The 27,069-nt window shown below is 35.2% G+C and overlaps 4 protein-coding genes across 4 annotated transcripts; 3 read left to right on the forward strand and 1 right to left on the reverse strand.

The window, feature by feature from the left end:
• Positions 1 to 2,960: 2,960 nt before the first annotated feature.
• LOC116129033 (40S ribosomal protein S29) lies at positions 2,961 to 4,320 on the forward strand. Its single transcript, XM_031414773.1, has 3 exons — positions 2,961 to 3,140; positions 3,795 to 3,894; positions 4,126 to 4,320. Exons 1-3 carry the CDS (start codon positions 3,079 to 3,081, stop codon positions 4,132 to 4,134), a joined length of 171 nt encoding a protein of 56 aa, XP_031270633.1. The 5' UTR covers positions 2,961 to 3,078; the 3' UTR covers positions 4,135 to 4,320.
• A 1,058-nt stretch (positions 4,321 to 5,378) lies between these two features.
• On the forward strand, positions 5,379 to 7,456 carry LOC116128959. The gene is made up of 3 exons (XM_031414708.1): positions 5,379 to 5,726; positions 6,857 to 6,918; positions 7,086 to 7,456. The coding sequence occupies exons 1-3, from the start codon at positions 5,630 to 5,632 to the stop codon at positions 7,278 to 7,280; spliced, it is 354 nt and encodes a 117-aa protein (XP_031270568.1). The 5' UTR covers positions 5,379 to 5,629; the 3' UTR covers positions 7,281 to 7,456.
• A 9,378-nt stretch (positions 7,457 to 16,834) lies between these two features.
• LOC116128995 (QWRF motif-containing protein 2-like) lies at positions 16,835 to 21,160 on the forward strand. Its single transcript, XM_031414735.1, has 4 exons — positions 16,835 to 18,591; positions 20,410 to 20,529; positions 20,968 to 21,087; positions 21,131 to 21,160. Exons 1-4 carry the CDS (start codon positions 17,161 to 17,163, stop codon positions 21,158 to 21,160), a joined length of 1,701 nt encoding a protein of 566 aa, XP_031270595.1. The 5' UTR covers positions 16,835 to 17,160.
• Positions 21,161 to 24,889: 3,729 nt separating this feature from the next.
• On the reverse strand, positions 24,890 to 26,103 carry LOC116129018 (LOB domain-containing protein 39-like). The gene is made up of 2 exons (XM_031414752.1): positions 25,774 to 26,103; positions 24,890 to 25,688 (listed from the first exon to the last, which is right to left on the reverse strand). The coding sequence occupies exons 1-2, from the start codon at positions 25,955 to 25,957 to the stop codon at positions 25,222 to 25,224; spliced, it is 651 nt and encodes a 216-aa protein (XP_031270612.1). The 5' UTR covers positions 25,958 to 26,103; the 3' UTR covers positions 24,890 to 25,221.
• Between the last annotated feature and the right edge of the window lie 966 nt (positions 26,104 to 27,069).

Here is a 27,069-nt window from a genome sequence, read left to right on the forward strand (position 1 = left end):
ATAACCTCTCCACGTGGATGAGAAAACACATCAAACCCGCCCGTTTATTTTCATAAATGTCAGTCGCAATCAACCTATTGTGAACGCGTTGAATCCGGACACGGCCTCAACGGTTATACCGACACGTGTCGCATTTTAATAGACGATCGCGTCACCCTGCGTCTCTTAGCTACTGATTAATTCAGTAAATAGTTAGGCCTTGGCTCTCAGGGAATAGAAAGAGTGAGGAAGAGACAGAAGATTTGACAAGTTAGTTGTTATGTTTCTTCCGGTTTTTTGTAAAATGTTTTTATCCTGTTGATGTTATTCTGCTTTGAACATACTCTATTGTATTGTTATAGTTGTTGCTTATGATTTATAAATTTATTTTGGTGTGCAGTAATTCTCTTCAATCCATACTCGATTGTTCATTTTTCTCTCTCTCCTTCCCTCTTCTGAACGGAGGAGAAGAAAAGAAAACTTAGTAGATGGGGTGGTGGCACAACGCTATGTTTCCTATAAGAAGAGTCTGGAACGGCGTAGCTTTGCGTCTGGGGATTCGCAAAACCGGTGAGTCTTCTGCGTCCGATGATTGTTTGATCATTAGCTACATCCTCTATCCATCTTAAATTGCAATGGCTATAAACTGCTTTTATGTTTCGTAAATATATTGTTCTATAATGATTTTTCTTGATGAAATGAATCGTTAAAGGGTGATCTTGGTTGATTTGATTCCTACGATTGTGCATGTCGAAATGTGTTTATTACTCGTATAAATGAGACTCCATCAAAATTTTACTAACAATTTACTAATTATTTGCTGATCTTTTGGACTATGAGTTTGGGTTATTTTACATTTACCGTCTAAAATTCTTTGTAAAATTTCAGAGTTATCTTCACATTAGACAACATGGATATGTATAAGGTTTTTTTTTTTTTTTTTTTTTTTTTTTTTAATATATATATATTTTTTAGTTTATATAAACTTAAATAATTTATGTGGTTCTGTTTAAGCTTGGTCGATATTGATGATGGAAACATAGAAAGGGCAGCAAATTTATTGATCAAGTATCAAAAGCGGGAAAGCATAACCCAGACACGATCATGCTATCAGGATGAGATACTAAACTTTCTAGCATATCTATAGCTATTGGCTTGAGACCGATGATATGAAGTTGAATTTTGTTTTTTAGTTATTCCTTTTGTTTAATGTTCATGTGCAATCCAACACTCATCTGAAGCAGTAACTGAATTCACTTTCTTGTACTGTCCTGAATTTAGTCTTTTTGCATCTTAGTTTTGTGAATCAGGTGTTGATTTATGAGAACGCTAGAAGTATGATTGATGATTCTATACTCTAACTACAGTTTAGAGAGGATAAAGTGATATGAAAACCATATTTTTGTTTTTTTCTGATGCATGATTTAAGTTTTGCTAAGTTTGATATGATAGGTTTTTATAATTAGATAGTGTTAAGTTATTGACTAAAATCGTGTTTGGGAAACAAGCAGGGCTACTGAGGCTGCGAGGGGATGTGAGAAGTTGTGAGTACAGTGATGTTCAAGTGATGTGGGAGATGCTAAAGAGAAATGAAGCAGAGCTAACTCGATCACCTAGAAGGAGCAGAAAGAGATTCTATTGGAATTTCTTTGGTTGGGCTAGATGTACTCCATATATTGGCCGCAATTGTCCATAATCTGATTTATGAAACTTCTTGGCTCGTAAAACTCTCACTTTATTAGAAAGGGGTTGATTCAGTCATCGTTTGTTTGGAAATAAGAGTCGGGTGCGGTTAATGTGTCATAGTTGCTGCTCCCCATCAAGCTGTTTGTATATATCAGCTGCCTACCAAGTGATGTTATCCTTTCTTCCATCTTTCGTTACTTATGAATAAAGTAATGTTCATATATGTGTTTTTAATCTTGCTGTTTTGTGAGTGAGATTTTACAAAACTCATACATGTCAAGTACGAATTCTAAAAGCTCAGGAACTGTGTTGTGTTGGAAATTGCTCTTCTCAAGTCTGTTCCTAATATCTGGAATAGACATATATGCACTCTTCTTTAAATGGACCTCTTAAGTTACGCAGCGTGTAAGATTTTTTGAACTCAATGTTATCTTCTAATATGCAATCATTTTGTTGTGATTTTCCTTAATTAGGTGTTAATAATATCTAAAACAACTTTTTTGGCTGACGATTTTTCTTCAATTATGCAACTTTGACTTGCGTAGCTGCTTCTCCTAATAAAATCATTCGAAGAATAATTCTGTCCCAAATTAAAATATGTCTTAAAAAATAATAAGAAAAATAGCCTTGCAAGCATTACTACTGTTGTTGATTGATGTTACTTACAAACTAACAGAGTAACAATGGCTTATGTGGCAGGCAAGGTGTAAAGAAAATTTTAAATTATCGAATTGATCGGAATCATTTTTGTTTTGATATCAGGTGGATGGTCGATAGTCTACATCATTCTGTTGAAATTGCCGCCGCTGCTTTTGTCGCTGCTCAAAAACCATTGGACGGATCATGGTTATTGATTTAGCGCAATCCACAATTATTTTATTGGATAAGAAATGGTAAAACCGAAGCTTCATGTTTGCTAACAGTCCAAAGATTTGTCATGTGACAGCACTAATAAAGTATATACAGTATTACACTGTGAAATTATTGGCCTTCTATGTTGTTAAAGTAGCAATAATAATTGAGTTTATAAACAAGCAAGATCTTTTTGTAACCAACCTAGTCATATCATTTTTAACAAAAACTTTGTGACGGCTGAGATCATTCAACAAGGCACAATCTTGAGCAATCAAAGACTCGATTGATGTCAAAAGATACTTCAATTCAGCGACTTGGGCCTTGGCCCTCTACTTGAAAACGTTTCCCTGTAACTGACCCAAAAGGGGGAAAGAAGAAATGTCAATGGATGATACGGTAGCGTTTCATACTAGTCGGTTAAGCATACGCGTCACGTGCCACTCCTCGTATATATATATATACACATATAAATTGTGATCGAGTTCAGCAATTAAACTAGGGTTTTTTATCATTTGTTGAGAGCTAGGGTTTTCAACAACTACTGACAGCTGAAGAAATATGGGTCACTCGAATGTATGGAATTCGCATCCTAAGAGCTACGGGCCTGGCTCTCGCACCTGGTATGTGCTTGATTCTGATAACTAATCTCCTTGTCTGTGCTGCTGTTGAGCTGATTGTTGTGTGGTGTTCATTCTCGCTTGTGTTTGATATTGATTTTTTTTTTTTGTGTAATTTCTGTTTCTAGATATGTCCTATATCTATTGCTATTAGATTATGTGATTAGTACCGTTCTAATTTCTGTTGGCACTGGAAATCGTTGAATTTTATTTGGGATATGTTGAAATAGATATTAAGTTTTCGAAGTTTAATTGGTGTTTAACCATTCGATTTATTGTCTTGAGCTTGAGACTTAAGACTTTGTTACTGGCAGATGCCTTGTTTGCGATATTAGATTGCTGGATGTCTATTATCGAGTTGCCATATTCAATAATGACCATGGTTTATCCTGTAATACTGGCAAACTAAAATCATAGGAGGGTTAAGCTGGAATATTCTTAGCATCATATTTAACCTATTTAGAAGTATATTTATTTTGATGATGTTGCCTTGGCTGAAGAGTGAGAGCAACTTAACAGTATGCAGTCTGGTATTTTATTGAGTAGCCAAAGATATATGTAAACCTTATTTGGTTTTAATCACCCTTATGGTTTTTAATTAGTATTTAAGGTACTCCTAAGTGTTTACTAATTTTGGGATATATGCTCCTTTGGCAGCCGTGTTTGTGGAAACCCACATGGGCTAATCCGGAAGTATGGGTTGATGTGTTGTAGACAGTGCTTCCGCAGCAATGCCAAGGAAATTGGCTTCATTAAGGTATTGTTTTCTGTTTTGTTAATTTTGTATTATAGACGTGGTATTGTAATGCCCATGTTTGTGCTTGTTACTTTCTTGCCACAGCCTCTACATGCCTGCTAAAAGAGTTTGTTAATGTTTCTCCCCATTCATAGGCTGACTTTTATTTTTTGTTCACATATTTATGTGCATGCTCCAAATTTTTTGATGTTTGGAGCTTGGAACTTATGCTTAACTCTATTGTTTCTTCAGTACCGCTGAATGCTCAGAGCTTCCTGATCAACTGCGAGGAAGGTTTTGTTAGAAGGATATGGTGCAGAGCTCTTTTAATTTTCTCTTAAATTTGTTCCTCAACATGTAGTTTACTTGATTTTAAAGTTGTAATTTCCTCTTTTGTTGGCTGACAATTAAACAAATGAAGTTATAGTTGGACAGAGTTTTTTTTTATTTTTTTATTTTTTTTTTATATGCAATATGTTTATTAGTGGAATGGCATGGCTTGTGTGTGTTATGGACTGAGACTGTGCCCTTTCCTCGTAGAATTGAAGCTAGTCATTTAGATGGCTGTGTTGTGTTGGTTTTGAAGCTTCTATTGGTAAAGTCTAATCAGTTATCGATCTTATCAGTTATTGAATTGAAGGCCTGAAGATTATTTTGAATTTTTTTCCACATTTTTGACACCAGATGCGGTTGTCTCTTGAAATCAAATTGAAGGATCAAGACAAAGTCAATTTGACTGCCATAACCATATGACGGGTTTACATGACATATATTTCTTTGCTGCTCACTAAAAATATATTTTTATGTGAAAATATAGAGAATCACCGGCGGCTCATGTCAAGGCTACGTTTTTTAATAACAGTTCTTTTGAAGTGTACATAGAAAACATTGATAAATGTTTGCTGATCAAACTTTCTTCTTTTGCAACTTTTTGACCAACATTAACAAAAGCTGAGAAGTTCAATATCAGATAGAAAAAACTCTTACACGTGGACAATCTAGAAATTAAAGCTGAGAAGTTCAATATCAAATATAGAAAATTCTTACACGTGGACACTCTAGAAATTATAAAATTCCAAAAAAGCAATTGGAGGTGCGGGGAATCGAACACGGTGCCTCTCGCATGCGAAGCGAGCGCTCTACCATATGAGCTACACCCCCTTGGGTTCGAGGTTAATATCATATTAAAAATAAAATGAAATTGTGTGGCATACAAACAAAAAATGTTCGATGCAGTTGGCGCCAAAAGCCCACAAGACGTGCCCAGCGGCTCGGACTCCAGCGCACACAAGTAAATACGCATTAAAGACTCTTCACTCCCCACTCCCCAGTGTTTCTGCAACAATAATAAACAGTGAGGGCAATTACTCTTTTCCTGAACCCTTCAGCAATGCAAGACAACCGAACACCACAATACTACATGCTTTCTTTTATTATTCACTTGCAAACATTAATTACAATTCTTTTAAAAAAATAAATAAATAAAATGAAGATAATACTGCTACACTATTTATTCAAAGCATGGAGTCTTTAGGCACCCACACCTCTCCTCTTCTTGTCTTCACGGATTTTCTGGTGGACTTTGTTGTTCACTGAATTTCGGGTGACAAAAGGCCTCTGGTTATTTTCTTGCGATTTTTTTCATGGGTTGACTAGTTTTAAAGGCGTCTTAAAGTGAATTCTGAAAAGTGCACGCACAATTATACTCATTTTGGAGAAAAGGAAAGCTTTAGGTTGTTATTTCTATTTTTCCACTATGAAGATTTCTGGGTTCTGGGTTCTTTTCTTTGTGCTTGGGACAGCTGGGATCTTCTTGAACTATTCCAGTAACAGAACTAGGCACTCAATTCCTGGTATGTGTTTTCTTCTGTGCAATCAGTTGCTTCTGTTCTGTGTCGGTGAAACATTTCTTTATACAAAATTTGGCAATGCTCGTAGGATCGAGCGTAAAATCGTAGTGTCTATATGTTGAGTGAATGAATATGATGGGAAGTTCGATATTTTGTATTGTGAAGAAACGTATAAACTTTTTCCCGGTTCTAGGCCTTTTCGTTTATGGATAATATGAAATTGATATCTGTTTGTAGAAACATATAAACTGTTATTATTTGTCGGTGTTTTGAAATTTTAAATCCGACTACAAGGGGTTTGAAAAACTGTTTGTGAAAGAAAAATGATTGAATATGATATCTAAAAATCCGATTAAGAAAAGTTTTATATTTAGCTTCAATCTTGTTTTCTAAAAGCACATGGAAGTAATTGAAAGTAAATTTTGTGTATTTTAATCTTATTCTGCATAAATAATATTGAATGTTTCACTTTTATGTGTCCAGGGATTTATAACAGTATAATGATATTAAAGTAATTAAATAGCACCGGACATCTTTTGGTTGCTCAATTTTTTCCCCTTTCTTGAGAATGGTATTAAATTTTTTAAAGATATAACGAGATTGCTAGTACTTACTACTTGGTACATCTGGGATGGTTAGATGTTGTAGAAGAGAAAGTGGTCAGAGTTTGATCCATGGGTTGTTGGCATGTGATTTCATAATTTCATTTGAGAACTTTGGGTGAGTTTGTGGTATGAGATACAACCATTAGGTGTAACTTGACCCTTTAGCCATCATAGATTGCATCTGATTAGCTTATGCGTTGATCCCTTCTGTCAATTTTTACAATTTTCAAGGTCTGTTTATGCTATGACGATTGAGAAACTCTGTAATGTAATGTTGATGACTTCGGACTGGCAAGAGAAGATGTAATGCTTACTCCTTTGGTGCCAATTCCAGATTTTTTTAGATATTGTATTATGCAAGGAATGCATCGTATTAAAAAACACTTATGTTCTAGAATTTACTATCCATGGTGAGGGAACGGTGAAGTAGGTAGATGAGTCCAAATTAATTCTCTCAGATTTTGATTGGCTGGAATCTAGTAAATTGTTCACATGATGACACCTTGCCCTTCTAAAATTTTATTCTAGGTATGGTCTTCACCCACCACAGTGATGGTATGAAGATAATGGCAACAAGTAGGAAGCTGAAGGTATGTACGCTGTCATGGAAGGAATTTTGGGCTTTTGATCACTGTGGCAAGTTGTGCCAAATACACAAATAAGCTACTTTATATAATTCAGAATAATAAACAATTAATTAATTATGATCTTTACTACTAGACAAGCATTTCTGAGTTTGTTCTTTCTGAGATTTTAGGAGAATGGCTATAACCCGAGCATCAACAAGAAGCGTGATGTAGGCACGATCAATCTGCAAGATTATTCTCCCGCGGATCCAGCTCCAAGTAAGGCTTCCGTAAGATCTGCACCTGTTCATCACTACACTCCTTCGGATCCGTACATTCCAAGGCCTTTGCCTCCTGGTCATCCCATGAATGGTGGATCAACCTAGCTTACTGAAAACCTGTTTTTCTACTGTTGATGTGCTGGAGACATAAAGAATGTAATATTGTTATTTGTGTGTGATGTTTTGCCAGCCTGATAACGTAGACAACTTAATTAACTATTTGTGTTGCTCATGTTATTGTCTGTTGGATATTTATGTATTGTAAATTTGTAATGCGAAGTTTGAAGCTTTCATCTTTTAAGGAATATCTAACTTATTCTATGTACCTATATCATTCTCTTTGTGTATTTTTTGTTAATTTTATTCTCAAAGTGACAACAGAATTACACTATGCTCGATTGATTTGGTACTGGGGAGTTTGGACTTGTGTTTAGAACATTACTTTCTATGTGAGTTCAACTCTCCAGATTTAGGCTTTGTTTTGCTTTGAACATTGAGGGGATAACCAAAAGCAATCATCCTTTTGTAGATTGATGTCACTTGTTAGTGTTTAAAGTTAATGGTTTCTTCTCCTTTCCGTGTTTTCAAGAGAAAGTATGCGGGAAATGTTGGTGCGAACATCAAAAGATTAGTAACTGTCGGAGATCAAGGCCTCGATTGACATTATTTTCTTTCAACACGTTCTTCTTATCATTTCACCAATCGGAACCACAATTCTCAACATCCGGACCATGTATGTAGATCGGAAATAACAGTATGGTCATTCCTGACTGAACTGGGTCGGATGCTTTGCTGTGTTAAAAGGAAATTTTTAAACTAGGCACTAAAATAGCATGATATCTTGGCTGCAGGAAGTAATCACCTGGTGAATTAACATCCATAGCTAAAATTTTACACTACAGAATAGGTGCTAGGAAATATCTATAGTTCTGAAACTTCTATCTACTTACTCTAGTGATTCAACATTAGATACCCAAACCCTTTTTCAGCTCAAGTAATTTCTACTCTATTTCTCGTTTTCACCTACCACCAGCTCCCAAATATTGCAACTGTAAACTAGTTACCTCTTAACTTCCCCGTCTGACGGAAAACCTTACAAATCAAATTGCCTTTTCTCCTATAAAATTGCAGCCACAAATATATATATTTTTTTTTTATTCTCCTTGATCTCTGTATGCTGCATGCGTATTTACATAATTTAATTGCTTCCTCTTTCTGCAATATTTGACCAGTGACATGCTTAGACTTACTATAATATTTGTGGGGGTCACCAACTCGGCAACTACCAGAAAACAGGCAAACGACATGGAGAGAATAATAATCATCATGTATTGTCACCCATCTCGGACGAATGCTATGGCATAGAGTGTAAATTCAGGATGTTGATTTCTATTAAAATATCTTGAGGGTCATCAAATCACAACTAAACACAAAGAGCCAAAGAAAGTAAATTTCTCTGTAGCACCAACCCAGCTGGGTTTGGTTTTTGACTAGACCTAAAATACAAGGAAGTCTCTTCTTCTTCAAGCTAATTTCATTACCACCGTTTTCAATTTGGTGCTTTATCAAATATCAGCCCTACTTTACCATCCACAATAACACTTCCGGTAGTAGTTGACCCATCTATGAATTTGTCACCAAGCACATTTCTTCTAACCAATTCCCTTTTTTTCGAATCTCTCAATAAAAGCCATACAGCTAGGAACATGATAAGACTTCCTTCAGTACCTCCTATCATTATCCTCTTCTTTTTTTTTTTTTTTTCTGGTTTTGCTACTGCAGAAAATGATCACGGTCACAAAAGCAATGGGACCGAGAAAGAAATCATTAATCCTAAGCTTAGAGTCATTTTCAATGTGGGTATCATGCTTAAGTCTATAAACATCAATTAACAAGATTTAGTTACTTTAANCCAGATTTAGGCTTTGTTTTGCTTTGAACATTGAGGGGGATAACCAAAAGCAATCATCCTTTTGTAGATTGATGTCACTTGTTAGTGTTTAAAGTTAATGGTTTCTTCTCCTTTCCGTGTTTTCAAGAGAAAGTATGCGGGAAATGTTGTTGCGAACATCAAAAGATTAGTAACTGTTGTAGATCAAGGCCTCTATTGACATTATTTTCTTTCAACACGTTCTTCTTATCATTTAACCAATCGGAACCACAATTCTCAACATCCGGACCATGTATGTAGATCGGAAATAACAGTATGGTCATTCCTGACTGAACTGGGTCGGATGCTTTGCTGTGTTAAAAGGAAATTTTTAAACTAGGCACTAAAATAGCATGATATCTTGGCTGCAGGAAGTAATCACCTGGTGAATTAACATCCATAGCTAAAATTTTACACTACAGAATAGGTGCTAGGAAATATCTATAGTTCTGAAACTTCTATCTACTTACTCTAGTGATTCAACATTAGATACCCAAACCCTTTTTCAGCTCAAGTAATTTCTACTCTATTTCTCGTTTTCACCTACCACCAGCTCCCAAATATTGCAACTGTAAACTAGTTACCTCTTAACTTCCCCGTCTGACGGAAAACCTTACAAATCAAATTGCCTTTTCTCCTATAAAATTGCAGCCACAAATATATATATTTTTTTTTTATTCTCCTTGATCTCTGTATGCTGCATGCGTATTTACATAATTTAATTGCTTCCTCTTTCTGCAATATTTGACCAGTGACATGCTTAGACTTACTATAATATTTGTGGGGGTCACCAACTCGGCAACTACCAGAAAACAGGCAAACGACATGGAGAGAATAATAATCATCATGTATTGTCACCCATCTCGGACGAATGCTATGGCATAGAGTGTAAATTCAGGATGTTGATTTCTATTAAAATATCTTGAGGGTCATCAAATCACAACTAAACACAAAGAGCCAAAGAAAGTAAATTTCTCTGTAGCACCAACCCAGCTGGGTTTGGTTTTTGACTAGACCTAAAATACAAGGAAGTCTCTTCTTCTTCAAGCTAATTTCATTACCACCGTTTTCAATTTGGTGCTTTATCAAATATCAGCCCTACTTTACCATCCACAATAACACTTCCGGTAGTAGTTGACCCATCTATGAATTTGTCACCAAGCACATTTCTTCTAACCAATTCCCTTTTTTTCGAATCTCTCAATAAAAGCCATACAGCTAGGAACATGATAAGACTTCCTTCAGTACCTCCTATCATTATCCTCTTCTTTTTTTTTTTTTTTTCTGGTTTTGCTACTGCAGAAAATGATCACGGTCACAAAAGCAATGGGACCGAGAAAGAAATCATTAATCCTAAGCTTAGAGTCATTTTCAATGTGGGTATCATGCTTAAGTCTATAAACATCAATTAACAAGATTTAGTTACTTTAAGACCAAATATTATATGAAGTAATGCTCAAGACATTACGCTTTCCAACTCCTAATATTCATTATTTGTTAACAAAGACATTATTTAATTAACTGAATCTCATCTTTGTTAAGCTATTTACAAATTTGTTAATGGTTCAATCGCAGGTGTCAGCTATGACTCGTATGATGTCCTTGTCAACTTTTTTCAGTTTGGTTGCTGGGAAAATTCGGGAAAGAAACGTGTATGTTAAACTGAAAACTTTGAATCATGTTTAACATTTGGAGCCTAACCTAGGTTTAGGGGGTAAAGTGTTGGTTTATCTAACTTTATAATTCCTATATAACACTGCTATGAAAATATGGATTATAGTAAGTGGGTCTGTGTTCGGTGAACTGGTCCTTTTTAGATCCTTCGTTAAGTTTAGTGGGTGGTCCTTAGTAAACTCTTTTATCGTTTCTGGTAGGTTGTGGAGTATCAATACTAAATTGTGCAGTTAGGAAACAAAAGACTAGATTATGGTTTCTGATGGAAGATAAATTTTACTAATTGTGGGAGCTCTTGAGACCATTCATTCATTGATGGATTAAGTTATATCATCTCTTCTTGCTCACTTGTACTCCAAAATGGGTAGTTGACTCTGTTACTAGTACAATTTACAAATTAATTAGGTTAAACCCGAGTACAAGTAATTCTTACAACCTTTTTCTTTCTTTTATATGGTTTATCTTGTCTGAATTGGAGAAAGCACTAAAATGCTGAAAGAATCTCCATGATTCAATCGACAACTTCTGATCTTTGAATCTTGTAAGCGATATTTGTCACCGTCCAAACGATAACCCCTCAACTTTTTGGAGTGAAAGAGAAAAAGTTACAAGAACTTGTTCATCTGTGTATGTAGTGCAGTGGGACTGGGACCCCTTTATAAAGCAACAGAGAGATAGAAAGAAACAGGCGGGGACAGGGACAGGATCACAGAGGCAGACAGTGTATGGGAAGGAAAATACTCAAATTATTAACTATTAAATATTAATTGGGATAATAACAATTACACCCCTTAAATTCGAAAATGTTACTTTTACATCTCATAACTTCGAAAAATACCTAGAACACTCTCTGCCGTTAGTTTTATCTGTTAAAATGAAATCAATTTAAAACATTTCAAGCTTGCCCTTTTAAATAAAAGATAACATAACAGATTCAAACTGCACCCCTTCACTAAACACACTTTATATAAATATTTAACAAAACAATATTATATTAAATAAAAAAAAAAAAAAAACTGACTATGATCTTGAGATCGCAATTTGTGATCACTTTTTTTTTTTTAATTTTTTTTTTCTGATTTTATCTTATGTTAATTTTTTTCTCCCATATATAAATATATTCTCCCACCTTTACAAGAAAAAAAAAAGTTTATATTTTCCGAATTTAGTTTAACATGAATTTTAATTATTACTTAATTATTAATTTTAAATATATTTTGACATGAATTAAATATAATATGTTTAATTTCTATATATATTTTATTGCAGCACATTATTAAAATTGTTTGGTTGAGTGGTCAAGTATGTTAACTTTGTGTTTTCAATCAAGGTTCAAGTCTCTTGGTCAACACTTTTTGTCTCCCATCCATTTTAACCAAAAAAAAAAAAAAAATCTAGAACGGGGTCTGCTGAATTTCAAAGGGTCTGATTGTCATTCTCCCCTATTAATGGTATGTAGGTTGATTTTTCGAATTTTCAGAGGGTATAATTGTTATTCTCCCCTGTTAATGGTAGGTAGGTTCTGTTTGTCTCTTTATGTTGAGAAGTGGGGGGCGATTTTAATAAAACAGTAATTAGGTTGAACTGCTGATTGCTAATTGGGCTAACTTTGAAGCAAATTTTAGTTGGTTATAATCCACTAATTTATGCTGGTAATTATGTCTCATTATGATGTAACTCTATTTTATGTGAAGAAAATGATTGCTTAACATAAGTAGTGTCGATATAGAAAATTCTTTATCATTGTATTATAATTGTTTTTATAATCTCTCTCTTTTAATCACTAATTTACTGATTTAAGCTTTAAAAAAAAAAAGTTGATTAATATTTAATAGTACTGTATATAAGTTGTGTGACGATACCCCTCTTAAAAGCTTATGATTTAAAAAAGTAGTTGTTACTGTCACGAGAATAATTATTGTTATACTGTATTTGTAAATTACTAGTTACGATGGAATCATGGCTGGACCCGTGTATTGCCATAACCATGCCCATAAAATAAAACAGAGGCTTTAAAACCTAACTCACGAATCATAATGTACAATATAACCATCCATTTTATTGAATACCTCTCACACAGGAAAACATCATCTTTGACACATACATTTTATTAAAAAAAAAAAAAAATTTTGTAGAAATTGAGTGGCAAAGTAGGAAATGAAGTGGTCCTTTTTAATTGAGACATTAGAAGGGGCATTGCATGTGTTAGTTACTAGTCCTTCCCTGTAGTCCATCTCAACAATGAATTGGTTTATGAGTGGGTATTTGGAACAATCTTGCAACAACCCTGCTCTTGTCATGGGTCTTTTCTTTCTCGTTTTACGTACGTGGAATACAACCTTGACCGGGATAGTTAGTAGAAGATATCTTTGGGTACGTTTGATTTATTATTTTGGATAAGATTTTGAAAATAATATTGGGTAGTTAGATAGGAGAGTATTACGAGGTAAAATTTAAAAATTTATGAAAAAGTCTTTAGGTTTGCTAATTTAATTAAACACCCTAATATATAAAATAACAAAAACACCCCCACCACTTGCAGTGCCAGATTCCGACCACCATCATCGAAATCTGGTCGAAAAATTTTGTTACGACACAGACGTAACGCGTCGCTATGTCCTTTTCCGGCCAGCTCTAAGGCTAAATATTGCCATCGATGGCCGAAAAAGGTCAAAAGAAGTCCATCTTTGATCGTCATTTTCGGTCAATGATGGCCAATATTTGGCTGTCACTGACGGCTAGATCTGGTCAGAAAAGGCCAAATCGGTGAACTTTCAGCTATTTCTGGTTGGCAGGTAGGCGGTTGTACAGATTCCGGCTACCACCGACGTTGGTTGTCAGAATCTGACAATTTTTAAACTTTTTTTTAGGGGGTATTTAATGAAATTAATAACCTTATGGGGTCTAAAAGTAATTGAAAAAATAAGCTAATATTTCTGGAATAATATGCCAAACATTATTTGGATAATAGGATTAGAAATATGGCAGAAATAATAAGTCAAACGCACACTTTGATTCTGCAACCGCAATCTAATCCTTTTTCTCCTTTCTTAAACTCGGTAGTTAGCGCCGGTAAAGGCGTTGATTTCTGTCTCAACTGCGTTTCATATGCNTGCTGAATTTCAAAGGGTCTGATTGTCATTCTCCCCTATTAATGGTATGTAGGTTGATTTTTCGAATTTTCAGAGGGTATAATTGTTATTCTCCCCTGTTAATGGTAGGTAGGTTCTGTTTGTCTCTTTATGTTGAGAAGTGGGGGGCGATTTTAATAAAACAGTAATTAGGTTGAACTGCTGATTGCTAATTGGGCTAACTTTGAAGCAAATTTTAGTTGGTTATAATCCACTAATTTATGCTGGTAATTATGTCTCATTATGATGTAACTCTATTTTATGTGAAGAAAATGATTGCTTAACATAAGTAGTGTCGATATAGAAAATTCTTTATCATTGTATTATAATTGTTTTTATAATCTCTCTCTTTTAATCACTAATTTACTGATTTAAGCTTTAAAAAAAAAAAGTTGATTAATATTTAATAGTACTGTATATAATTTGTGTGACGATACCCCTCTTAAAAGCTTATGATTGAAAAAAGTAGTTATTACTGTCACGAGAATAATTATGGTTATACTGTATTTGTAAATTACAGTAAAAAAAAAAAAATGTAGAAATTCAGTGGCAAAGATGGAAATGAAGTGGTCCTTTTTTTATTGAGACATTTGAAGGGGCATTGCATGTGTTAGGTAATGTTACTCAACAATGAATTGGTTTATGAGTGGGTATTTGGAACCAATAATACTATACCTACACAAAAATCTTACAAAGATTTTTATACAAAGTAAGATGACAAAAAATGAATGGAAGAGTGAAACAAAAAGTCAAACTCATTAAATTCACTCTTCCATTCATTTTTTGCCACATCATTTTGTATGGAAATCTTTGTAAAATTTCTTTGTAAGTGTAGTATTACTCATTTGGAACAATCTTGTAACAACGCTGCTCTTGTCATGGGTCTTTTCTTTCTCGTTTTACGTACGTGGAATACAACCTTGACCTGGATAGTTAGAGGATATGTTTGATTCTGCAACCACAATGTAATCCTTTTTCTTCTTTCTTAAACTGGGTAGTTAGCGCCGGTAAAGGCGTTGATTTCTGTCTCAACTGCGTTTCATATGCCAACCAAAGGTGTTACTACTTATCTGTTATAATCTTTTACTCTATATAACCAAACTATACGTCATAATTATAATAATGAACACAAAAATATTGTTATATGTTGATACATAAATCTGCACTAATAAAAGAATTTCGATTGACCCTTTCAGAACCGAAATGGATATGCGCGTGATTTAATGAAAATTAGCAATGAATAAAAAAGAAAGAGTCATAAATAAGAACACAAAACAATTTTTAAAATAGTTCGGCAAGTTAGAACTTGAGCCTGCATCCACTGTTATTTTATTGCTTTTGACAGCTTACAAAGAACAATATAATTTCTAAGAAAATTTGCTTTGAACAGTTGTCCAGCCCCCTGAAAACAAGTTATGATGGGTTTATATTGCACACATTTATATGATAAAGCTGAGATAAGATTCAAATACGTAGAATTAGGAAGTTGCATGATCTTCAGTTATCTTAGTTGAAGTCTAAGTCAATCTGAATATCTTTCTTCCAAATTGAGCCAATTTAAATATATTCTCTCCTAATAGGGAATTATCCTCTTCGTATGGGTGGATCCAGGCCGACCCTCAAATTTTTTTTAAATATTAATATTTATAAATTTTTAGATTTTGATCAACCCTAACAAAAATATTAATAAACAAAAATATTAATATATAATTAATTTTTATTTTGGCCTACCTAATTTTTTTTTCTAAATCCGCCGCTGTCTCTCCGGATTAACCTATAGTAACAAGCAAGTGGTTGAATGGGAGGTATACCTGTTCACTTGCTGATATCAAAAGTTGTCGATGAATTAATTCACAATTAATAATAAATTAAAAGAAAAAATGTAGATATGAGAGTGACTTGATTTGCTCTAATTTCCCACGCAATCAAAAATTAAGCAATCAAATAATGACTTTACATTAACTCAAAGGAGGATTATTGTCACTTTCTTTCAATTTTACAAGATTAATAAAACTTAAAAGCTTTGTTTAATCAATTATTTGGTGGTCATTTTGTTTATCACTTCATATTCTAATACATAATTGCTAATAATAAGCATAAATAAAATATTAACGTCATATTTATGTAGATGTGAAGAAATATGTAAAAAAAATTGTTTTTAAGGTACAACTTATTATAATCCTTAATAATTAAATTCTAACACTATCATTACAATGTCCAAATGTCCATCATGACTACCCATATTCTCTCTTACCAATTGCAATTGTGATTTGCATCACCAACGGTATGTTTTCTTTAATATTATAAGAGTTTAAATTAAGGAAAATATTATATTTATAACCAAATTTTATAAATTTTTTTTTTTACAATTTTAATGGGATAGTTTATAAATAGGTTTTATTTACTTGTTATGAATCTTACTATCCATTTATGAGCTGATCAATTGCGAGTGATTATATCAATATAATAAAAAAAGTTTATAAAATTATTTTGTATTGGATTGTGAGAAGATCTTTATCCTTAAATTAATATGTAATTAAATGTAAATGACCGAAATTAGTCATCCAGGTTCACGGGAGAACTCAATAACAGAATGGCGTATTCACAGTTATGTACCCAAAATTAGAACGGCTATTTTCTCTCGTATAATCAGAGAATTGAAATTTGTTTAAATTGAGTGTCGTTTGCGTAACGTCTCTTTGAAGATTCACAGTACCCAAACATCCACTCCACTACACTTCTTTTCATACAAATCACTATTAGAGTGCACTATAAACCCACAAACTCGCTTCCACGTGTGACCAGCCAAAAGTACCCTCCTTACCTACACACATTACCCCCGCACCACGCGAGTTCCAACTTATATATGAAGCTCGCGAGTAGGAAACTAATATATAATTTTTGAAATATAAAATAATTTCGTTTAACATTTTCCAGTCCAAACACTAAAGTCTAGTACGACCGTTATGTTCTCAAATCTCGCCTAAACTAATTCTCTGTGTAGCCGGAATTCTGTAACGGTCATATTTCCGGTAACTTTCTCTCGTCTAAAATCATATCAATACCGAAAAATCGGTCTCAGTTGCTAGTTGCTATACATACACTCTCTAATTCACTCTCACTTTTAGTTTATCATAAACTATCATTTTCAGGTTTTAGCACGGGTTTATGGTGGAACAGTCTGAAAATTAGGGTTTCTGAAGTGACTTTGAAGAATGAAATATTATGAACTGAAATTCTTGTGTAAGCAATGGTAGCTGCAGTATCAACTACAATTAACAACTCCAAAACAACTAGCCAAAATCGTACAAGGCCACCTCTCTTACCTTCGGACCCCGAGAATGCTCTCGCAAATCGACGCCCTAAATCGCGAGAAGTCACTTCTCGATATCTTTCCTCCTCCTCGTCTTCGTCCTCTTCCACGTCATCTACAACATCGAAACGTTGCCCATCACCATTAGTTTCAAGAACAGCTTTATCAACGGCCATGATGACTCCAATTCCCTCATCTCACTCCACAATCAAACGGTCGCAATCCGTGGAGCGGAGGCGGCCGGTAACTCCTCGTTCGAATGGTAATAATTCTTCTCTAGATGTGAGAACTGGCGAAATATCCGCGGCGCAAAAAATGTTGTTCACTTCGGCGAGGAGTTTGTCGGTGTCTTTTCAAGGGGAGTCGTTTTCGCTTCAAGTAAGTAAAGCTAAACCAGCACCGTCTCCGTCGCCAATTAGTGCCGTAAGGAAAGGCACACCGGAGAGAAGAAAAGCGATTACGCCAGCGAGAGGAACCGTGGTTCATACGGAGAATTCGAAGCTGGAGCGGTGGCCTGGGAGATTAAGGCAGCCGAATTCCATGAGTAGAAGCGTGGATTATACGGACGAGAGAAAGAAATTGAGTGGTGGATCTGGAGGCAATGTAGTTAGGGCATTACAGAATTCGATGGTTGATAATAACAACAACAGGGCCTTGTTTGAAACGAGATTGAGCACTGATTCGGCAAATGCTTTGCTGGAGAGGATACAAATGCAAAAGAAGAAAGACGACGTTATAAACGGATCTGATGGTCGGTGTGATCTTGTAGCTTCTGACACCGAGAGTGTGTCTTCTGGTAGCAATTCCGAAGCTCATGAAAGTAACGGTGTTGTTAATCAAGGGCAGCGTGGTCCACGTGGGATTGTAGTTCCAGCCAGGTTCTGGCATGAGACTAATAACAGATTGCGGCGCCAAACTGACCCGGGTTCTCCCATATCTAAGAATAATGGACTGAAAACCGCTTCTACACCAAAGCTTGGCGTGGCCAAGAAGTTTGGTATTGATAGTCCTGTGTCGTCTCCAAAAGGAGTTGTTAATACCAGAGGACTGGTATCGCCTATTAGAGGTGCAATTAGGCCTGCCTCGCCAAGTAAGCTAGCAACTTCTGCTGCCTCTTCTCCTGTGCGGGGAGTGAGCCCTTCCAGAATAAGGAATCTTGTGGGGGTTGGAGTGAGTAGTAATTTGAGCAATGTGAATAACACACCATCGATTTTGAGTTTTGCTGCCGATGTTAGGAGGGGGAAGATTGGGGAAAATCGGGTTGTTGATGCGCATTTGCTGAGGTTGTTTTATAATCGGTTGTTGCAGTGGCGGTTTGCGAATGCCAGAGCTGATGCTGCTCTGTCAGCCCAAAGGTGGAATGCAGAGGTATATCTCCTGAACTCTAAACTTATTATTATTATTTTTTTTTTTTTTTTTGAGTTTTTCTGTCAAATTACTTGTTATGTATTCTGTTTGATGAGTGTTATCACTTGATGCATGTTTTACTATTTTGTTTTTTCATTTGATTTTTTGTTCTTCTCCCTCTGTTTCTTTTAATAGTAATTTCTGGTCATTATTACTTCTATTCCTTTTAAATTGCTTGTCTTTACCTCCCAACAATACTATATCTGTGTTTTTATGTTAGTAGTGGTGATAGGAATAAAAAGTGGTAAAATTCTAGGTATCACATTTTCTTTAATGGGAACAAAATGATCTGGGTTTTCAACAAAAAGTTTAGAGGTTGAAATTCCCTCACAACCGCTTATCTAATCAGTTTCCTGATTATGAAAGATTTTGCTGCTTTACATTATTCCCAATTTTGAACCCAATGTTTAAACCAAGGGAACTTTGGGTTGTAAAAAAAAATAGGGTGGGTACCTGAGGAGATGGGATTAAGTTGTGCTATCAGTTAAAACTGCTGAGCTTCTAGAAGGTCAAGGTTGTTTTTTAGGCAGAATGCTGGATTGCGGATTTTGTTCAGGGGGTAGAATATATGAAATTAGCTGGAGCCATGTTTCCTGGTTATATGGCCCGATGGAGCTATAAAGTTATTGATAAGTTTGGCATTTGTTGGTGGTAAATAATGACACTATAAATAAATACCTTGCTGTGGGAGCAGCAAAGGAGTAGAAAACACAGAAATCTAAACATGACTGGAGGTGGTTTTTTTAATGAGGAAGTGGGAGCAACAAAGGAGTAGAAAACAGAGAAATCTGAAAGTTGAACCACAACAGAAACAAACTACGAATTCTTATGCTTGCATAAACAGAGAGTGAAATTATGATGGCTAGTTTGTAAAGTAGTCAATAAAAGTAGTTGATCTAAAACGGTTGCTTCTATGGTGGAGAAGAAAAGGAGATTTATTACCATTTCTGAATTCATAAAGATGATACTTCTATAATAGAGTGCCGGTTTAATAAGTTTGAAAGTTTATGCGAAATGTGACATTTGGAGATATTGCTCATGTCTATTGGTGATGAATGCAATGGGTAAGTTGACAGCTGTTATGGCCTTATGGGGATTGTTTGAAAGCTCTCTTAATTGAAGGATATAAGGTGAAAATGGTATTGTTACTGTTATTGCAGCAGGCAGACAGGGTATTAAATTGAAATGTAGAAATATGGTGCTGTGTTTATTGGTGTTATTTGGTTGAAGAGCAACTTGGGAGAAAGTGAGGGGGTTGTTAGTGGGCTGCTCTGTTTATAGGTGGTATCCATGTTGAATATCAAATTAGAAATAGTGATTAGCTATTGTCGGGGTTGTGGGAAAGTTTTGGTTCTTTTCCTTTTGAAAGCAAACTTTACTGTTCATCGACATCGATAGTTTCTCATTGAAGTTTCTTATCGGGTTGTCATGTCTGGGCAAAAGTTGAGAGCCTGTTAGCAGGCTGCTGTTTTTTCAACTTTGCTATTATGTGCATGTCCCCTGCTATTAGATGCTAATCTGAGGTTTATGAATAGAATTATACCTTTGTTATCTATATGAGTCATATTCTGTGTTTCAGTTACTTTTCTCTTCAAAAAAATGCAAACCTTCATGCACTACCCCTGCTCTAAGTGAGCACTTGCATGAACAGATTTTATTTATTTTTTTAATCCTGCAACATGCACGAACAGATTTAATATATATATCTTTTATATCTTTATGATAATCTTACCTGTGCTTAAGAGGATTCTTTTTCCTTAAAATTTGTCTTTCTATCAGAGAAGCCTCTATAACGCGTGGATAACTACGTCAAAGCTGCGTGAATCTGTTAGAGCCAAAAGAACTGAGTTACAGTTGCTGAGGCAAAATTTGAAGCTAACATCTATCCTCAGGGGGCAGGTAACATTAGCTGCATTTAGTTGATACTGCTCTTTTGTTTTTTCTTTGGTTATTTACTTGTCCTATGCAGCTATGTTTGTCATTTTTGCAGTTTGTGAAATTCATTGATGCCTTGGAACTTTTAAATTTCGATTACTGCTTTCTATGTTTTTGCATTTTCTTTTTCTCCTTTTTTACTACTAGAATTTTCTGTTTGGCTTTTCCTAACTCCTTTTGTTCAATGATTGCAAAACCTTTTGGCATTTGATTGCATTAGTATTTCAAGAAGGGGAAAAATAATAAAAGTAATAGCAGAAAGATAACCACTGTTGTATCATTGAATTTGTTATGACTTTATTATTGTTGTGAAGATATTGTGATGCTGTATAAAGAGCATTTTTGATAATATTCAATACTTTACAACCTTTTGACTGTCATATGTTGTCTAATTCTGCCCAGATGATGTATTTGGAAGAATCATCGCTTATGGAACGGGATTACTCCAGTTCATTGTTGGGGGCTATAGAAGCTTTGAGGGCTAGTACACTTCGCCTCCCTGTTGTTGGAGGGCAAGGGTATGCATCTCCTCATTTTCATTCCGCTTTAAACTTAGGATTCTCAGTGCCCTGCCCAAATGCATATTTACTTTTAATGGAGAGCTTATTGGACTCTACATATACAGGCAGTGTCCAAAATGTTAAGGATGCTATTTCGTCAGCAGTTGATGTGATGCAGGCAATGGCTTCCTCAATATGCTTATTGTTATCAAAGGTAATCATTTTCTTTCCCATGTTCATTCTCTACCTTACCAACCGTTGTCATGAACTATAAAGCTGTTTTCACATGATTGTTACTTTTCAATGGGGACTATTTCAAAACGTTTTGCTTTCTTTCTTTCTTTCTTAATGAACTATCAAGGCTTTAGAAATTTGCAATGATGTTCTACCTTGAATGTGGAACCCAATTCTTTGGTTCAAAATCATTCCATTGTCCCAATTATAATGGACTAGCCTTTGTATTTTTTTGGTGTCATGTTGTAGCATTTGATCCAGGTTTATACCATACGTTACCTATGTACTTTGGCACATTTCTATTGTTTATTTTCCTTACATGTCTTCCAAGGGTTAGCTAGTTACTGAGATGATATATTAGCAGCCTAGTAACTGGTCTTGCCTTTATACATTTTAGAGGTTGTTAAGAAAAGCTTTGGCTTTCTTGGAATCGATTGATTGAAATAATTTTGAACTTGCTCTTCTCCTGGGATCAATTTTGATATATATAACATATGGTGGTTTATGCCATTAATTGAGGGAGCAACAAGATTTTCAGCTGTGGGGTAATATGCTTCTCATATTTGAGAGCATGAAATATCCTGTTTAAATCTTCTTGGATTTCATTTAAGAATAATTAGGGATAAAACTTGTTATTAGCCCAGTAAGTATTTGGCCATTTTAAACCATGGGATGCAGTCAACAAGCACTGTAACCATATCCTATATTAGATAACAGTGCTAAAAAAGGGGAAAACCAGGTGTATACTACCGACAGAGCCATGCGAGGAGCAGTCGCAGTCACTCGCTATGTTTTTTTATGGACATGTGTCTAATTCTTTGTCAATGTAATTATTAAAACGAAACCCATTCTTCATATTTGATAAGGAAATCGCCCTTGCCTTCAACAACTTCTCACTCTGCAAGAAATAACCTTGTTCACATTCTTTGCAACAGAAAATACCATTCATACTCTACATAACTAATCCCAAATTCACATAGAAACTTTCCAACCCAAGAAATTAACAACTTGACAACTCTCCTTTTAATACAAACAAATGAGAATTGTCTTTTTTTTTTTTTTTTTTTTTTCCACAACAACTCAATTGTAGTTCTGGAGAAAATCCCATTAAAAAAAAAAAAAGGAAAGAAAAGAACTATAAACAACTGAACCTCTTAAGATTTGTGGGAATTTTCATTCCTGTCCATAAGTTTATGTAAAAATGATTGAAAGATGGGCTTTTGATCTTGGAAGTTGCAAGGTTGGAAGTAAGTGTGAAATTCATGGTAGCCTTGTTGTTCATTCGAAATGGAATTCGTGTGAAAAATGGTTCTCTAAAGACTTGTTTGTCTAGACTTAAGGTTGTTGTGAAGGTGTTGGGAAGAGTTTGGCCAGAGAATAGAGAGAAATTCAATATACTGGTGTAGAATATCATGACTTGGATTATATCATGCCTCCAATTGACAATTATCTTTATGTCAGTAGGATTCGTTTTGTTACGGAGTTGGTAACATACCGGCCGTTGAGGACCATTGGATGGGCTGAGGAGAAGTGGTAAGAGTATCCCATCCAATGGTCTTCAAGACATGCCTGCTAACCTATTTTCCACCCTCTTTGTAATTTCAAACGAAAAATGGTTCTCTTACTACCTGTCAAATCAGATGGATCAAGCTTATGCACCACATGCTAACCTACTGTTGTGTATAATCGCCAGGCATACTTTTTTTTTTTTTGGTCTGCAATTTGCATTACTTGTGGCTGATTATTGGCAGACAAGTGTTAAGTCAATCATGTATCTCAAATATTATGCACGCTTTGTCATTTTAAAGGGTTTCTATCTGACGCACAAATTTATTTTCATTGATAGGCTGGGGAAGTTAATTCCTTAGTGGCTGAACTTGCCCATGTAAGTGCAAAAGAACATGTTTTACTTTGTCAATGCAAAGATCTCTGTCAGCAATTGCGGCCAGAGGTAATTTTTTATTTGATTTATTATTTGAAAGGTTACAAGAGTGGATCAGTATTAGAATTTTCATTGATAGGGTAGCTGCTTTGAGGTAAGAGATCTTGAAATCCTGTTTATCTGAAAAAAATGTTTCAATTACCAGGTGAAGGAATGTAGTGTGAGAACACAAATTTTACAACTGGAACGTATACCTTCAAGCCTGACAACGAAAGTGTAAAGTTTACATCATTTCACTGTCTATCCCTAATACTAACGGGACTTAAAAAAATCCCATTTCTTCTGGATTATGGAGCCGCACCTAATAAGGGATTGAATCATTGTTGTGGCTTTTAAAAAGCAGAAGAGTGCTTATTTGGCATTTGTTCTCATACGTCAAGGGTTATCTGTATAGGTCTATTTCTGTTTGCATAGGTTGCGGTCTTTCTCATAGTCAAATTAGGTGTATACATTTTACTTTTTCTAAGGCCAGAGGAAAGTATAATGTAAATATGTGTAATGATGTCTGCTAATTTCTATTATCAATGGTTTTATCAAGGTTTTTGTGTTATATCGTGTATTATAATGTGGGATTTTTTTTTTCTTTTGTAAAAATCAGGTCTTCTGCCACTATGATATCATTTTTTAAGCGTATGAAAATTAATTAATGGAAGCCTGAAGGCGTGAGTAATCCAAATAAGAAATAACAAGTTCTGGTATTTTTTATATACATTTTTTCTCGATCTCTACGTTTTCTACCAGGATTTTTCCAGACAAATCTTCAAACTTGAATTCTTAAAACTGATTAAATTGTTAGAGATCATTGACTATCACTGACTCCCTCGAACCTTAAAATCAACTATGTCATGGATGATATTGATATTGTAAGAGTTGGTAGGAAGCGTGCAGAGAGAATGAATTTGTTTGTTCCTTTTGGGTTTTGCTTGCGTGGGAATAAGGTATTTTATTGAAGGTGTAGTGGGATCCACAGCATATGCTTGTAGACGCGGCGAGGCGAAGCTAGGTGAAGCGAATGGATTGGATTTGGAATAAGACTTTGCTTTTGTTTTATAAAAAAAAAAAAAAAAGAAGATAAAAAACAAGGTGTTGATGCCGTGGAACCCACTTCCAATGGAGGAGGACTATGGTCCAAGCAGGAGGCTGACGTGCACCGCACCATTCTAGGGCCCACTCTCCACCTCTAATTCTCCTAGCTCCAGATGCTCCCTCTAATCTAATTTTTCATCCATTTGCATCACACCATTCCCATCTCCAAATCATCAACTTCCTTCACCATTTATTTAATGGTAATGTTTGTACAAACTCTCTTTATGTTTGCACAAGCTGACTTGATATGATATGGCACGTGACATTAAAGATCATATAACTTAATATCATATTAATGTCATATAAGTTTTTATATCACGTGACACTCACTTGATGTCACGTGACACTCACTTGATGTGTCACGATAAACTGTCTTTGTATCAGGTTTATACAAATAACACATTACCTTTATTTAATTATCCAATCTCTATCTTTATCTATTTTTAGCACAATTAAACATTTATTTAATTTATTATATGCAGTACAATACACATGATATTTTCTTTGTTCTTTGGCAAAATCGCGTTGTTAATTAGAACGTGTCAAGCAATGGAGACATCCCTTGATCAAACGACTCCATTATATTATCAGACGCTTCTAAGTCCTCCATTGGAAATGTACGGTCCTGACAAATCCATGGAAGCTGACAACGCTGCTTACAATCAAACAGACAACTTAACACGTCACTTTTTTTATCACTAAACACCAAGCATACGTTAACTTCAAAAACAAAACTCACCGGAAAATTCCATTCATTCGCCGGAGTAACCAACCAAAATTACAAGCTTTTTCCATTTATTATTTTATTTAATCTCCTCTTGATACTTCTACAAAAGCCGTCATTTTTTAAACATAATAACTCTCTTGCAATCTCATGATCATTTCTATTGTAATTCAAACAAACAGATTCAAAAGCTTCCTTTCTTCTTTTTCTGTTACTTCACTCTGAAGACTAGTCATCTCCGATTCTTCTGAGTAAAACGACATCGCATGTGCTCTCTGACAACCCCTTCCTCTGCCACGTTTCACCCCGCTGCTACCAAACTTGGGTTTCAGAGACAGATCAAGATCAGACTTCCGGTTCTGTTCCCTTCGATCATGTATAATCAACGGCCTTGATTGGGGGTGGAGGCTCTTCATCATGAAGCCATCCACATAATAACTTCCGGAAGATTCATCGGTACAGTTTGCCTTCAAAACTCCATTATGTCCCGATATCGGTCTCAGAGTTCCTCCAGCTAGCACCGTCTCCACCGCCGCCTGGCACAAGTGCCAGTTACCACTTGACAGTAAACCCACCGCTCCGTCCACCGGATTAATTGTTCTCCCACACGCTTCAAACAATAAAGACTGAAACAAAGCTGAAAAGAAAAAAAAGCAGTTAAAAAAGGAGTTATACATATATAAAGCAAAAATAAAGTATCTTTATATGTAAATATGTATAACCTGGTCTTTGAGTTTCAGGAACAGCAGCGATGAAGGATAATAGATCGCTGCGGCCAAAAAACTTAGCGAGAAACAAGGTGGCGTTGCCTTGGGCTTCGGGAGAGTCCATCCACTGCAAGCATGATCTCAATATGCATGTCTCACTGCACCCCTTTCGCAGAACTCTGCACCCGTTGCAGCTCATGATTTCTCACCCTTAATCACCACCGTCCGATTTATAGACCAAAATTTTGTTTCAGATTTCTTACAGTAGAAGTAATTTAGTTTTAGAAGTCTAAAACCCAGAAAAGTAGTGAAGAGAGAGTGAGTACCAGAGTTAAAAGAGTTGGAGAGTTCTATAAGAAGAGAACAAATTTAAAATGGTTAATTAATGGTTGAGTTAAAGTAACTGTGGTTGAGTTAAGTTTATTTTTTGACGGTGGGGTTTTAGGGTGTACGATGTGGGCGTGGATCGAGGGAATATCTTCCAAACTCTGGGCACGAGCGGCTCCGTGTTTCCGCTTCTCTTTGTTCTTCAAGTTGCACCGTTGGATTTTTGGTTTCTGATTGATGTTGACGGTTAGATTTGTTTCCTCCACTCCTTTTTAATCTATCTGTAGTACTTTTTTTGGGTACGACATGAAATCTTGACACGATATTATTTATGATCTCTCAGATTAATTAAATTCAAGTAATTAGTAATAGTTACGTAATGTCTTATGCAACTAACATAGTGGATGAAGTCATTAATGAATATTGAGAAAGAATAAATACGTTCATTATCTTACCCATGTGGGAGAGAAAGTCTTTCTCTCGCATGATCGCATCACATCACATAACATAACATACAAATTAAGCACCATATAATTTGGTATTTAATTACTAGGTCAAGCTGACTAATTTAGTGTTTAGCTTACTTAATCTGAGAGAAGATTATTTATATGTATGAAATGTTAGTTTCTAATCATTTTCCTTGTGCTGTTAATGCACGAACAATATTTTACTCAATCAAGTGGGAATCTGATGAAATGAAACCAAAACCTTCCATTTTCCATTCATCAACAAATAGAACTGCGACAACTTTATTGTTAAGATTATGATATTGATTAGCTCATATGATGTGAGCTTGACGAAGCTACAGAAGAGTAATATTGTTGCATCAAAGACTAAAATACAAAAAGATAAAATCTTATTCTTATCTATTCCTGTTCCCCCAAAACCCAAAATTGCAAAGAATTAAGGTCAACAGTGAACAATGAAAGGATACATGTAGCCACGAATTGAAATAAGGGCATGGGCATGGGGGACGGGTGGTGA

The sequence above is a fragment of the Pistacia vera genome, unplaced genomic scaffold, assembly GCF_008641045.1.
Source record: "Pistacia vera cultivar Batoury unplaced genomic scaffold, PisVer_v2 Contig206, whole genome shotgun sequence".
Lineage (NCBI taxonomy): Eukaryota > Viridiplantae > Streptophyta > Magnoliopsida > Sapindales > Anacardiaceae > Pistacia > Pistacia vera.